The sequence below is a fragment of the Centruroides sculpturatus genome, unplaced genomic scaffold, assembly GCF_000671375.1.
Source record: "Centruroides sculpturatus isolate CEXI.00-Female unplaced genomic scaffold, Cexi_2.0 scaffold117, whole genome shotgun sequence".
Lineage (NCBI taxonomy): Eukaryota > Metazoa > Arthropoda > Arachnida > Scorpiones > Buthidae > Centruroides > Centruroides sculpturatus.
The window spans coordinates 67,611-83,456 of NW_019384308.1; the positions used below are offsets into that span (position 1 = coordinate 67,611).

Here is a 15,846-nt window from a genome sequence, read left to right on the forward strand (position 1 = left end):
GAACAAGAATATAAATTTTTGTAATAAACATATGATTTACCAGTAGTAATACATTTAACATTTGCTGATATTTTAGATAATAAAAAATATATAAAATGTCAGAATTGTAGGTAATAACTTGAATATTTATAACACGTTGACTTATTATAACTAAATAAACTTATTATAATAATAATATTGCACGAATATGCTAAAAACAAAATAAAAAATTATTAGAAAACAATAAATTAAGAAAGAAAAGCATTAATTAAAATTTTTTAAGTCAACAAAATACGACCTGTAGAAAAATATGTAAAACAGACAATAGACAAGGCGATGCCATGAAGTGCCAACATCTGTTGTCGATAAATTTTATAAAAATTGAGTTTTACTAGGGTGACGATGAATCGTTACCCTCGAAGTTTTGCTTAACAATGGGGGTAACGATCGATCAGTACTTTCGGAGGCAAAGGGTTAAATGTGAAAATTAATAAATAAATAAATACCTCATGCTTCAAATTTAATTCATTTCAAGAGGCTGTTTTAACTCCAAATTGCTCAAAGTCTGAATCAGTTTTTCTCATTAGAAATAACAGAAAGCAAGTTAATCCATTTCTATACCTTAAACAATATCCATTTTGATAAACTTAGCAAGTACATGTAATTTAAGGAAAAGATAACACAGTTAAATGCATTAATAATAAATTAAACACAAAAATAATAAATACAATACGTGAATACTGTATAATAAATGAAAATTGCATTTACTGGTCACACAACAACTTCAGCATTGTAAACATGGATGCCAGGTCCAGTACACATGTACCACTTTCATGCTTGGCAATAAGTTCATTTAAGACGTTATTGCAAAAGCGAGTTTGTATACTTTGTTTACAGTCTTAATTTAAAACCTTTTACTTCACATTTTGTTTGATTAAAATCAAATCAAAATGTCTTCAAATAAAAAGCATGCTATGTTTTGAGTTTCAGAAAGGATAAATTTCAAACAAACAGTAAAAAGAAATTAGTAATGTATAAGCAAACATGCCAAAAATAAAGCAATAAAAGCACTGGAAACATAAAATGGTAATGCAGAGCAAGAGTGAGAGACAACTTCAGCACACAGCAGATTGTGTTTATGCTTTGAGTGCATTTTTCACTTTGTGTGCAGTTTGAACTTTGAAGCGTCATTCGAATGCTGAAGTGAATATTTGTTGAATTTAGCATTTGATCAAAGTGTTTGAAGTATGAGATATCATTATACAATTAATTAGTTTTATTTATGACTAATTTTTGTTCTCTAGTAGTAGTAATAAAATAAAATTGGATAAACTAAACAAAAAATAATTTTATCATCAATACTAAAATTGCAGACCTATACACTAAAATAATGCACATATCTCTGATTTCAACATTAAAATTATAAAATAAAACATTAATATTAGAAAAATAGAAGTCATCTTAGTTTGATGCAAAAACTGTAGAAAACATTTCTAATTATATTCTAATNAACTAACATTTGTTTAAAATTTAAAGTATTCAATAACTTTAAATTTAAGCACACATTAGCAAACTGTTCTCTCTGACTACCTCCACAATTCAATTAAAGTATTATGAACTTGTCCCAATTATGTAAATTAAGTGTAAAAATAAAATAGTTATTACAGAATTAAAATTATAAAATAAAACATTAATATTAGAAAAATAGAAGTCATCTTAGTTTGATGCAAAAACTGTAGAAAACATTTCTAATTATATTCTAATGGATTAACAAATTAATCTATTTTACAAATTATACTTTATTATTAGATGCTCTGCATCCATTTAGAAGAACCAGATTGTTTTGTAGCATGGGTCTCTGCTAAAGAATTTGGTTTAAGTCCAAATGATGGACTAGATCCGAAAAGTAAGTGTAGCAAAATAACTATCACATGTAATGTCAGCTTGGAAATTTTGTAATAAAAAAAAATTTTTTTTTTTTAGTAAATTTGGGAGGATTGTTACTTCAGGCATTGTTGGAACATTGGCCTGCATCATATGCAAATGAAGAAGAAAGTGAGAATGGTAAATTTACATCTTTTAAATCAATTAAATAGTTTCTCTTAACAGTGTATAAATATTAATTAGATTTTCCTAGGTGTTGCTGGGCCTAGTAGTGAAGAACCAATGGTAAATGGAGACAGACAACGTCCTGGAAATTCATATTTTAATGTTCCTGAACACATACCTGTTATTTTTGGGTAAATATTTTAATTCTACTAATTATATTAGTGTTATTGGACATTGCTTTCATTGATGCAGGCAACTTTTTGTCCAGTCTTGATACTTTGTTAAAAGCCACATCAAGGAAACAATGGATTATTTTATCTTCTTTTACGTTAAGTATTTCAATTATATAGATATTTATTGTATAATTCTTTTTTACTATTAATTGATGAAGTTGAATTAAATCGTAGATCAACATCTTGAATGTCTTACCACTCTTTCCTTGAAATCAAATGCATTCATAAGTGAACTTTCTTTGAATGCTTCCAGCTGGAAACATATTTTTCTTCTAATAATTTCAAGTTCAATTCCACATAATGTTATTTCCGGAGAACAGATATGATATGATTTAAATGAACTTGAAGAATTGCCATCTAAAATAGATTAGTTAACTAACTTGAATGCAGACTATTTTGAACATTTAACATGAATTGAAACAAAAATTGAAGATTTATATTTATTTAAGGTGGAAAGTAGTAAAAAACAGTTTTTTATGAGGAACCAAAAATGAAATGTTCTGGATATGTTGAACCTCATTCTTTGCCACCCAGCTGTTCCCTTTCTGAGTATGGCTTGAACCCATAATGGGTATGATTAAAAGTTTTTTTTAGTATTCACAAAGCAGAATCAAAACTGGAAAAAGAGGAGCTGTGCTGTCTCAAGGAGAACCAGAGTCAAATCTTATTTAATTTGTTTGTGAATGAGTTTTTGGTTTACCTCTGACAAAACTGAATTTTAGGCATTTCTTTGTTCTCAGAAGATTGCTTTTGTGAGATTAGCCAGGGGCCAAGGGGGCAATCCCTGATGACCATTTACTCGGCACTGGTTGGTAAAACCCAATCTCTATGTCTGTTGGATGATGCTTTGATAAATTGTTGGTGGGATTGCAAGATCTGGTCAACGTCAGGATAATGATACCAGTTAGGATAGAGTTAAACACGTCCTAACCTGCAAATTGTGAACAAAGATTGAATAGGAAAGTCTAAATTATTGAGTGGGGAGGTTCAGTGAGTAAGTCAATAGGTGTCTGGTTTTTCGAGGAAGACAGGTCATAAACAGGTCATGGTTTATTTTAAGACAGGTACAACACAGGTTTATTTTAACTAAATCTAAGACATACAAAGAACTATGTAACATATGATTAAATACTATATAGTGAGTAGCTATATAACATAATGCGATTAGCCTACTTCGTGTGGCTATTGTGAAGGCGTTCCGATACCATCTATTAATTCCTATCTACCTAAGCTATGTAAATCAAGAGTGAGTTTACAATGGCCTAATTAAAATACCTCTGAGAGATGTGATTCTCAATTGTTGTGGAGGCATACATGATGTTCATTCTGTAGAGGGGAAGTGAAACCAAGTTGTTGAACCGTTGTCTTCTCCTGGGACTGGGTTCAGGTCCATTCATATGGAGTTCCAGGAGACTAGAGTGACTTTTATGGAAGGTAGAATGTCTTCCAAGGAATCCTAAGGATGAACACCTCGAAGTACAGGTGCTGCATCCTTATATTCGTTTTTGGCCTGGGAAAATGATCAGGTGATTGGATATTTAATAACGAAGCTGCAGGTGTGCAGGTCAGAGATATCTATCGATGACACTATAATGTCACTGCTTTCATAACCATATATGTTTCGTGCAATGTTAGATTCATCCTGCTTATATGGGCAAATGTTGATGTTCTCATACCTTTAACAATAAATAGTTATCCTTTCCTAATGGTTGTTGATGAGAAAGACGATATTAGATCCCTTCTCTGTTTGATGTTTTCTTAATGATCGCGAGGCAGAATTAGGCTTTAAAATTTTCTTAAATTTGTGCAAAATCAAGTGCTTGAACTTGCATTTTTTATGTGTAAATGATGTTCTGGTTCTAGCATATTCTTCAGAATGTCTTCAATCTAAACTAAATGTGTTCAGTTTTTACTATCAAAATAATAATAACTTAGAATTAAATATTTCAAAATAGTATACAATCCTCATAACTTTCGAAAGGAGTGTGGCTTGCATTTTTCGTTTAAGACTTTGATTTAATCAATGTCAACTTCACTATAAATTATTTTTGACAATTATTTTCCAGAAACTTTGCAAATGTTTATGCTATAATGACCACAATATTTTCTTTCCAGAAATCCCACAGCATTATATATTGCAAATGCATTTTATTTTTTCCCATTTTAATTATGTATTATTTTTAAACAAATTTAATTAATTACTCAAAAGTTTCCTTATGTTGTACAATCTTATACACAAAATAAATTAACAAATAGCAAATCCGATCTCTTGCTGTAATTATTCGGGCTATTATTAGGCTATAATTAATAATTATAATTTATTAAATAATTTGGAATATTCTAGAAGAAAAGAACTAGCCCATAGTGAGACTTGAACCTGCGACCTCCGCTTACTGTGCGGTGTGCTTGCCAGTAATGCCATCTGACCCAAGCAAGTTTTTGATTCAGATGTGGGTGATTATGTCAAAATTTAAATACATCTGGAAGTGAAGACATGCTCAGAGTCCGGATGGCATTACTGGCAATCACACCATACAGTAAGCGGAGGTCGCAGGTTCAAGTCTCACTACAGGCTAGTTCTTTTCTTCTAGAATATTCCAAATTATTTAATAAATTATTATAATTATTAATTTGTATAGGAGATGGTGCCTAACATAGTACCAAATTACTTAGTTATTATTAATTATAGCATAATAATAGCCGAATTAATTACAGTGAAAGTTTGGATTAGTATCAATATATCAGGCTTCAGGATGTTGAATATATATATATATATATACTTCATCAGTATTATGCTAATTTTAAATCTGATTGTAATTAACTTCCTTGAAAATCCAATAATATTGAATACATAAAAGCTAGTTTACACAATACAACTACCACCAATATTTTGTCATTCAAAACTGAAATGCGCATCAATTTGCTTCTTTTTCACAAATTCACAACTTACTGGTAACCTTAGTCTTAGCTGTTTCAGATTNCCTCAACCTGGTTTGGATGCCATTTTAAGACCGTTGTTCTGTCAGAACAACGTCCTCCCACTTCTTTAAAAGATCTTTAATAGCAGATATCGGCATAAATCCGCATTTTCATAAGAAAATGTAAAAGAATTGTTTCTGTCAGAAATATAAAAAGCTGGAATTACAAGGGAGAGTTTCAAAGTTCGGGAGAATACTATCCTATCAGTATATACTGGGTAGAACGTCGATGTTGACGTCTCCCGCGCTCCGAAAAGTTTTGAATTGTTGCCTGAAGACAAAGGAAGACCAATCGGTATTCATTATTTTACGTCTCTTCTTTTTGTGTTTGTTCAGTCAAGTGTTCGTTATCCGAACATGTGTTCGTTGTCCGATCATAAAAATCTTTCGCGAAAGTGTTCGTTATCCGATTTGTTTGTTAACCGATCACCCACTGTATGAAGTTAAGGAGTACTGACCACAAATACTTGAAGAAAACACCAATAAAAATAAATTTGAATACTACAGTTACCTAACAATATCATGCCATACTGTGTTTCTGCTCAAATAAGAGCATGCTCTTGTGTTTGTCAGCTTGTTTTGGCTTATAAAAGCACTGTCCTGCTGTGTCAATGTAGTAATGCAGTAATTATTCATTAACATTTTCTATAGTAAACATTATTAAAAATAAAAAATGATTCTGCTACTATAAATATTTTTTAAAATTAGCAATTTTGATGAATGTACTGCCAATTTTGCCCCATCTATAAGAGCGTGTGTAAAATACATTATGTACAGACAGCTGTTGTTTGACAAGAAAAGAAGCAAACTAGATCCTGAATGTGTTTAAATACTTATTTTCTTAAAAAATCTGTAATTAGTGAGAATGAGAACAATTATTTATAAATCTGTTATAGTTAAGATATGAGTACCTAAAAAAAGCTGCTTTAAAATTTTAAATAAAAAATTTGAATTGCACCATTTGTTCACCTCTGAAATTGGCACTAAATGAATTTTTGTGCTGACTGATGTACCTCAAACAAAAGTAATTGTATATAGTAATACAGTCTACACTGCATTTGAGAATTTGAATGTCATATGATTTGGTGATAACACTGCAAAAATCACACATTCAGTAATTCACAAATACAATAAATGATTCTAAATACTAAAAGTTACACCTTCTTCTCACTTTCCAGCAATTCACTGATAAAAAATGAAATGTAATTTCGTAATCAGTCTTTTGTGTCACGGCTATTAAAAAATGGAAAACCTGGGAGTACTACATGAATGAAGAACAGAGATAGAAAGATGCTCTCAATATCATTTCAGAATCGATTTTTGAAGAGACTTTCTTTCAGAAACAGATGTCGTTTTTAATCAGTGAATTGCTGGAAAAGGAGAGGAAGGTGTGAATTTTAGCATTTAGAAAATATTTCTAGCTTTAGAATTAACAAGACTAAATGGTTCTCTCTTTAATATAACGAGGAAGATCTGTACACAGGTATTAATTGGTGCTATATAGGGAGGGTGTTATATCAAAGTTTTGACCATGTACACAAGTAATGGTGATTAATTTTAATTGTAAATTGTATTGTTTTGTTATAAAAATATTTTTATCTATTCTTNTTTCAGACCCCTCCTGGGTCCTTCTTCAGGTAAAAATCGTTTGAAAATTTACTAAATACAAAAAATATTCGTTTGGAACGATTTTTTAAAATCGAAAAGATAGAATGGAATCACGTGACCTATAGCTCTGTGACCTGTGATGTTCAGAGCTATAGGTCACGTGATTCCATTCTATCTTTTCGATTTTAAAAAATCGTTCCAAACGAATATTTTTCGTATTTAGTAAATTTTCAAACGATTTTTACCTGAAGAAGGACCCAGGAGGGGTCTGAAAACGTTTGTACTGTTAAATTTTATTTAGCATCGGTTAAAGGTTTTTCTGAGGTATGTGTTATTTAGTTAAATCCGATGTGCAGGTGATAATTATTATTCCTAAACATTAATTTGAATGCTTGGAAATCCTGGTTTGAGGTCTACACAACATAATGAAACTTACATTTTATTATTATTTCTTGGTTTTTGTGCGTGTCCTAGAATTTTTTATGTGAACTGTGTTAATCATTCACATGTTCTGTTTTCATTAGTATATGAATATGTTTGATTTTTGGGAACATTAACCAGATGAAGGTCATTAAATATTACTGAAAACATTAGCTTTTTTTAATTTGATAAACCTTTTTTTGCTTCTTCACAGGATTGTGTGTTGTTGATTGAGTAATGCTAGATAAAAAGAGGAAAAAATACTGTTTGGAAACTTGCAGATTTGTGAACAAATGCAATTTGTAGATATCACACTTCTATCAAACTGAAATATATTGGATCATTAATTAAGTGCATTTCATTTTAGCCACATTAAAAAATAAAAATGATTTTACAGTAGAACGTCGTTTATCCGAAAGCATTCCAGTCGGCAAATTTAAATTTTCACTCGTGCTGTGGCATTGCAATCTTTGGCTATATCTTGGGCTACTCCAATATTTTTTTTGTTGGTGTGTGTGTTTTAGCTGGCAGCACTGGCATTTTTGTGTGGTGTTTTTCTGAGAAGTGTCATGCTGAATCAAACATTTTTGATACTAGATCAACTTCTAAAGTATATTTTTTTTTTTTTTTGTTTTTATATTTTTCAATAAATTAATTTTGTTTGTACAAAATAAAAAGATAATTTTTAGCAATACAATAGCCATGATTGTTATTTTAAAAAGTTTACGTTAGGCTTGCTTAGTTATTTAGTTTAGGCTACATCAACGAAAATTCAATGCGAAGCGACATGCAACAGAGAAAAATTGCAGCATGGGATAGGTTAATATATTTTTTCGTACATAATCGGTTATCCAAAAAATAAGTTATCCGAACAACCCCAGTTCCCGATTGATTCAGATAAACGACGCTCTCCTGTATTCTGCTGATAACTGAAGGCAAGAAATGGCTTCTCTTCTAATGGTATATGAAAAAGCTTTAATATACATCATGAAGAGCTATCTTAGCAATGCCAAAAGTTCAATTAATCCAAAAAAGATAATGTTATATGTTTAGTGCAGTCATAAAGGCATTCTTTATTATGAGCTGCTTTGACCCAATAAAGTCCGTCAAGATGAGCATTTTCCATAAATCTGATTGATTGACCAGGCTCACAAGAGAATGTGCACAATATATTCTTAATTAATTATTGATTAAAGTAATTTATTTAATATTTCAAAAACTTTATTCAGATGTGGAGTCTGTATAAATACATTACAATAAAACATCAGTTTAAAGCAGTGTTTTTCAACCTGTGGGTCGTGACCACCAGGGGGGGTCACAAAGCCTTACATGGGGGTCGCAGGTAAAGAAAAAGACAAGTGTTTGTAGGTCCTACACTACAATTTCAGTGAGAAGGTGGTACCTGTTTATTTTACAGTACAATTGGTTTTTCGGTCGATATTTAGGTCTCAACAGAAAGAATGTTAAATACGTAGTTTTTAAAATCACTGATACAGTTTTAATATGGCCCTGGGGGGTTGCCAGAATTTTCTAACTTGTAAAGGGGTCGTGTATTCAAGAAGGTTGAAAAACACTGGTTTAAAGTTTTACTTTCACAGAAAATATCTATTAAATTTAGTTCCTTTCACATTTTAAGTCTTCTATTTCAATTATTATTGATGTGTATTTATTTATATATGTTGATAACATATTATTTATTTATACAATTCTAATTAAAATTTTAAATAAATTACAATATTTTTCTATTAGTATATGTAAACTGAGTTAAAAATTTAGTTTAATAAATCATATCATAATTTTTTTTTATTATACAACACTACTTTTTCTTAATTACAGAAAAATGGTAACATTTATATGTATTTTTGTCATCAAAATTTAAAGAACTAAAATATGTTTTCTTTAGTTTAAATATACAAGTTTAAATATGTTTCCCTTGAATGTCCCTAGTTTTAAACTGATCTGTAAAACTTATTTGTTCAGATATGTGAGTAAAATGTATTGGAGATTGTTGGTCAATACTCAAAGTTTAATGTTCATACACTTGAAAAAGCTGCTGCTGCTGCAACATGGTCTAAATTACAGGATTTCATTTCTTGTTCCACTAATCACCTGACATCATTTCTTTGAATTTTTTCCTTTGTGGTGATGTCAAAAATCATGTGTATGCTACAAAAGTGTCAGACATAAGAGTCTTGTGTATAAGAATTGCAGATGGCATTAACAGTGTTACTTCTAATAGGCTGGCTCAGAGATCCAGATCACCACTATTCAGCCATAGCGGCCCTTTCAAGCACAAACTTCCATGTACAACTTGGAGTATTTACCAACATTCTGCAACACATTTTATTCACATATTGAACAAATTGGTTTTACAGAACAGTTTAAAATTAGGGACATTTAAAGGGAGAATACCCAGTATATTGTATGAATTTGTGTGCACACAATATATTAAAACTAGCTCAGGTAGTAATAGCTCTCATTTTGGATATTATGTTTACTTTAGAATTATTTGTACAATTTTTGTTTATATATATATAGAAAGAGTGAATTATTTTAAAGATATATTTCCTATTGTTATGAATTAGTATTTTCTAATGTTTAAATATTTATTTTCTTACTATAGGAACCATATCTACAGTCTATGGAACACCATACTGATTGGGTAAATGATATTGTTCTTTGTTGTGGTGGAAAAAATTGTAAGTTTTATATATTTATACTTGTTCATTAAAATTTTCATACAAATGTAATAAGTTATATATTTTTTTAAAAGTAATTTCAGCTTCTAGTGATACCACAGTCAAAGTATGGAATGCACATAAAGGATTTTGCATGTCAACATTAAGAACACACAAAGTAAGTTCCTAGAATATTTTTGTACATACTTTTACCATTAGGAAAATCTACTTAATTTTATTTTTCTTTACGAAGGATTATGTAAAAGCTTTAGCATATGCCAAAGATAGGGAACAAGTAGCATCTGCTGGTTTAGATCGTGCTATTTTTCTCTGGGATGTAAATACTTTGACAGCATTAACAGCTTCTAATAACACTGTAACAAGTAAGCATCTAAATTTTCTGATGATTGGCTAATGTAAATTTTTATTATTAAAGAATATATGTATGTTAATATATTTGTAACAGCTTCCTCATTAATGGGTAATAAAGATAGCATATACAGTCTTGCTATGAATCCTTCTGGGTCTGTCATAGTTTCAGGTTCAACTGAAAAAGTTGTAAGAGTGTGGGATCCCCGAACGTGTCAAAAACTTATGAAACTAAAAGGTCATACTGATAATGTAAAGGCTCTTATTTTGAACAGGGATGGATCACAGGTTAGTTTTTGATAACACACATTTAATTTAATTAGAATATTAATGAAATTTAAAAAAAAACTTAATTTCTTAAAGTATAATTATTTATATAAATTGAGGAATAAAATGAAATTTGAAGAAATTTTCAGTCATTAAATAAATGAATTAAAATAATTATTAAAGCTGTCATTTCTCTTACCTTGATGGAAATTTAAATAATTAAATTGCCATCAAGGTAAGAGAAATGACTGCTTTCTACTGGGTGGCAACACCTATCTGTAGCCTAATTTTGTAAATTGTTAATTAATTAAGGTAATTATTTTAGCTCTATCTCAGAATTTTTTATATAATATTTAGTAAGCATTGATGTTTATCTAATTGTAACATTGTTTTAATGATATAATTAATTGTTCTATATTAAACTAATATGAAAATAAAAACTAAAATTAGATTCATAAAATTCAATTCAATTTATTAAGTTTTATCTTAAAATATAGCATACAAAATTAAAAAAAATAATATTTCATTCAAACAAAAAATTTTTAGTCTACAAGGGTGAATGCACACATTTACTCTGGTTTAATGTATATCTAATGAAAGATGAAGTTAACTTGAGAAACTACATCTTTAATATTCAGCATTTAACTTAGCATGAACAAATGTTTTCAGATAATTTAAGTAACTATTATCAAGATTGGTAGTTGATATATATATATATGTATATGACCTGACGATGGCTAATTAAATTAGCCAGAAAACATGCTAAAATTAAATGCTGGATATTAATTAAATGGTTAGTTTATCAAGTTAACATGTATCTACTGTTTGACGTTTTCTCAGTGTAACACTTTCTAATTTCTTATAAATATTTAAATTCATTGATGCAGGATGTTAATATTTTTTGTTTTACTCTTGCTCAATTATTAGTTTTTATGCTATACTATTCAACATTTGTATTATGTTATTTTGTATAATGTTCGTAAATAATATACGAGTAAACAGTAATAATTTTACCGTATTTTTATTATATTCATTCAAATGTTTTACTTTTGTTATATATTATATATCGATTATATATTGTTATATGTCGATATATTATATTAATTAGTATAATAAATCGAAAATATAAATTAAAATTAATTGCAAGTACAACTTTGTTAATGTTAAGGTAAGTAATTTTGCCCTACTAACATATAAAGTCTTATTTATTTTAAAATATTTTTAGAGAATTCTTTTAGAGCAAATAGATTAGAATTTTTTAAGTTATTTATCTAATATAATATTTTAAAAGTGTGACATAACACTTTTATCTCGTGTGCGCTTTACTTTTATACATTATATTTAATGGCAAAATGTTAAATTTCAATGATGATAATTTAGAATTTTTATCTTTAAAGTGTCTTTCGGGGAGTTCTGATGGAACTATAAGGTTATGGTCCTTAGGACAGCAAAGATGTGTGGCTACCATAAGAGTACATGAAGAAGGAGTCTGGGCACTTCAAGTAAATATAGTTTTAAAATTTGAAAACAGTAATCTTATACAATTATCATTTATATCAGATCGTTGTTATGAACTTAATTCATAATGTACCTTTTGAATATAATTCATATACAAAAAAAAAAATTTGTTTTTAAATTACAGTGGGTGATCGGTAACGAACATAATCCGTTCCAAGACTTTGTTCATTATCCGAATTGTTCATTAACCAATTATCGATTTACCATAGGTTTCTATGGGAATTTGATTAATTCGTTCTGGAGACCTCCAAAAAATAAAAAATATAGACTATACTTTCTTATTACGTTTATTTATATGTAATAATAAAAATACATATATACACGGTCTTGCATTTTTATTAGTCATGTTTTTTCCGTTTGTGGGGGTTAATTAATTAATTAAAGAATCTGTCCAATGTCGATTGCTTTTCTGTCTTCTTTATGATTTTTCAGAAGTAATTAATAGCATTGTAATTGTAGAGAACCCTAGGCCTATTAACCTCAACCTGGTTTGGATGCCATTTTAAGACCGTTGTTCTGTCAGAACAACGTCCTCCCACTTCTTTAAAAGATCTTTAATAGCAGATATCGGCATATATCCGCATTTTCATAAGAAAATGTAAAAGAATTGTTTCTGTCAGAAATATAAAAAGCTGGAATTACAAGGGAGAGTTTCAAAGTTCGGGAGAATACTATCCTATCAGTATATACTGGGTAGAACGTCGATGTTGACGTCTCCCGCGCTCCGAAAAGTTTTGAATTGTTGCCTGAAGACAAAGGAAGACCAATCGGTATTCATTATTTTACGTCTCTTCTTTTTGTGTTTGTTCAGTCAAGTGTTCGTTATCCGAACATGTGTTCGTTGTCCGATCATAAAAATCTTTCGCGAAAGTGTTCGTTATCCGATTTGTTTGTTAACCGATCACCCACTGTATGAAGTTAAGGAGTACTGACCACAAATACTTGAAGAAAACACCAATAAAAATAAATTTGAATACTACAGTTACCTAACAATATCATGCCATACTGTGTTTCTGCTCAAATAAGAGCATGCTCTTGTGTTTGTCAGCTTGTTTTGGCTTATAAAAGCACTGTCCTGCTGTGTCAATGTAGTAATGCAGTAATTATTCATTAACATTTTCTATAGTAAACATTATTAAAAATAAAAAATGATTCTGCTACTATAAATATTTTTTAAAATTAGCAATTTTGATGAATGTACTGCCAATTTTGCCCCATCTATAAGAGCGTGTGTAAAATACATTATGTACAGACAGCTGTTGTTTGACAAGAAAAGAAGCAAACTAGATCCTGAATGTGTTTAAATACTTATTTTCTTAAAAAATCTGTAATTAGTGAGAATGAGAACAATTATTTATAAATCTGTTATAGTTAAGATATGAGTACCTAAAAAAAGCTGCTTTAAAATTTTAAATAAAAAATTTGAATTGCACCATTTGTTCACCTCTGAAATTGGCACTAAATGAATTTTTGTGCTGACTGATGTACCTCAAACAAAAGTAATTGTATATAGTAATACAGTCTACACTGCATTTGAGAATTTGAATGTCATATGATTTGGTGATAACACTGCAAAAATCACACATTCAGTAATTCACAAATACAATAAATGATTCTAAATACTAAAAGTTACACCTTCTTCTCACTTTCCAGCAATTCACTGATAAAAAATGAAATGTAATTTCGTAATCAGTCTTTTGTGTCACGGCTATTAAAAAATGGAAAACCTGGGAGTACTACATGAATGAAGAACAGAGATAGAAAGATGCTCTCAATATCATTTCAGAATCGATTTTTGAAGAGACTTTCTTTCAGAAACAGATGTCGTTTTTAATCAGTGAATTGCTGGAAAAGGAGAGGAAGGTGTGAATTTTAGCATTTAGAAAATATTTCTAGCTTTAGAATTAACAAGACTAAATGGTTCTCTCTTTAATATAACGAGGAAGATCTGTACACAGGTATTAATTGGTGCTATATAGGGAGGGTGTTATATCAAAGTTTTGACCATGTACACAAGTAATGGTGATTAATTTTAATTGTAAATTGTATTGTTTTGTTATAAAAATATTTTTATCTATTCTTTAACATTATAGATATCATATTATTTTTTAGTGACTTAAAAAACAATTAGTTTTAGAATAAAAAATAATTGTTTGTTTGAGAAGAGGAATTTCAAATTCCTTTAACTAGTAAACATTTTTCAAATTTGCATATAATTTATTTAGAAAATATTTTAAAATAAATTAAATTATTGTAAAATAAATAAGAAATTTTAATGTTTTTTTTTTTTTTTTTACGTAAAGGCAAATGAGAATTTCACAACTGTTTTTTCTGGTGGAAGAGATAGGAAAATTTTCATGACGGATCTACGGAATTCTGAAAATAGAATTCTAATATGTGAAGAAACTGCACCAGTATTAAAGGTGGAAATATATTTTTTAATATTTCTATTATTGTATGTTAAAATTATATTACCTTAAATATAACTTAATTGATTTTTATGAATTGTAATGATTTATTTACTTACTTTGCAGATGATTTTAACACCCGATCATTCTTCTCTGTGGGTTGCAACTACAGATTCTTGCATCAAAAATTGGGTATGTTATATAGTTTTAGGTTGTAAATTTTATTAAATACAGATACTTTAAGATAAAATTTCTTACAGCCGATTAATAATCGAAGCTCTCAATATGACGACTATGACACTGATGCTTTACCTCCTCTCATTCAGCATCCAGATGTAGTTATTAGAGGTAAATAAACACAAAAAATAATATATTATAGAAAATGATGTGATGTAGTTCCTAATAACGTTTGATTTTATATTTAAATGAAATAAAGTATTTTGTATTATCTTTATATGTTTGTTATTTAGAAACACTAAGAAATTTGTATTTTAAATAAAACCAGAAATATATTCAAAATTAACTCATCATATTATATAATAAGGACAATAAATTCTATGAGATTACTAGTATTTTCTTGAAATAATTCATAAAGAATATATATAAATCCAGATTTCAAGCACTCTAATTTTATTCCGATGAATGTTTTCTAGATTAAATCTGATTTTAGTTTGAATTTGAGTTAAATTCAAATTTTGTGTTTGTTCTTGAAGACATTTATCTGAATAAATGTTTGGAATTTGGTTTTATATATGCTATACAGGGATGTGGTACTGTTAATTAACAATGCAAATACATCCTGAGAAATGTAAGGATTGAACAAAATTATGTAAACACTTGTGACTCTGTAATATTTGGGCAGCAATATCTTAGCATTAACCAGGACCTAGTGTAACACTCAAAGAAAAGATCATAGCACAAAATTATATTGAATTTTTGAGTGATAAACTTCATTTCATGGTTTCCAACTAGAGATATAGTGTTCCAAGACAATAAGTTACCATTTTATATTTCCAAATGTGTCCAGTTATGATTTGATGAACATTAGGATGAAGCTCAACACATTCCTCAACTTCCACAATCACTTTATCTTAACCTCATTGAACCATTGTGGAGAATCTTGGAGGCTGAGGTGCATAGCAGATTTCCTCCTCCACAGACACATTTGAAATTTGAGTCCATTTTTCATAAAGACTGGGAACACATTTCTCTGGACACTATTCATAATATTTATTTCATGTTGGACAAATGCTGTAATACAATCAAAAGGTGATTCAATCTCATGTTAATAAACATTCAGCGTAATATCACTGGTGTTTACATTATTTTGTCCAACTCT

General features: G+C 29.2%; 1 protein-coding gene across 2 annotated transcripts in view; it reads left to right on the forward strand.

Moving 5' to 3' along the window:
- LOC111620097 (WD repeat-containing protein 48-like) overlaps positions 1-15,846 on the forward strand; it is a 64,809-nt gene that overhangs the window by 34,288 nt on the left and 14,675 nt on the right. Inside the window, exons 3-10 of one of the 2 annotated variants that reach the window (XM_023361945.1) lie at positions 9,891-9,966; positions 10,041-10,123; positions 10,199-10,328; positions 10,382-10,602; positions 11,979-12,083; positions 14,403-14,522; positions 14,634-14,699; positions 14,768-14,855. In XM_023361945.1, coding sequence (XP_023217713.1) covers positions 9,891-9,966; positions 10,041-10,123; positions 10,199-10,328; positions 10,382-10,602; positions 11,979-12,083; positions 14,403-14,522; positions 14,634-14,699; positions 14,768-14,855 — 889 coding nt within the window. The remainder of the gene's footprint in view (positions 1-9,890; positions 9,967-10,040; positions 10,124-10,198; positions 10,329-10,381; positions 10,603-11,978; positions 12,084-14,402; positions 14,523-14,633; positions 14,700-14,767; positions 14,856-15,846) is intronic. The other variant, XM_023361955.1, reaches the window with a different exon arrangement.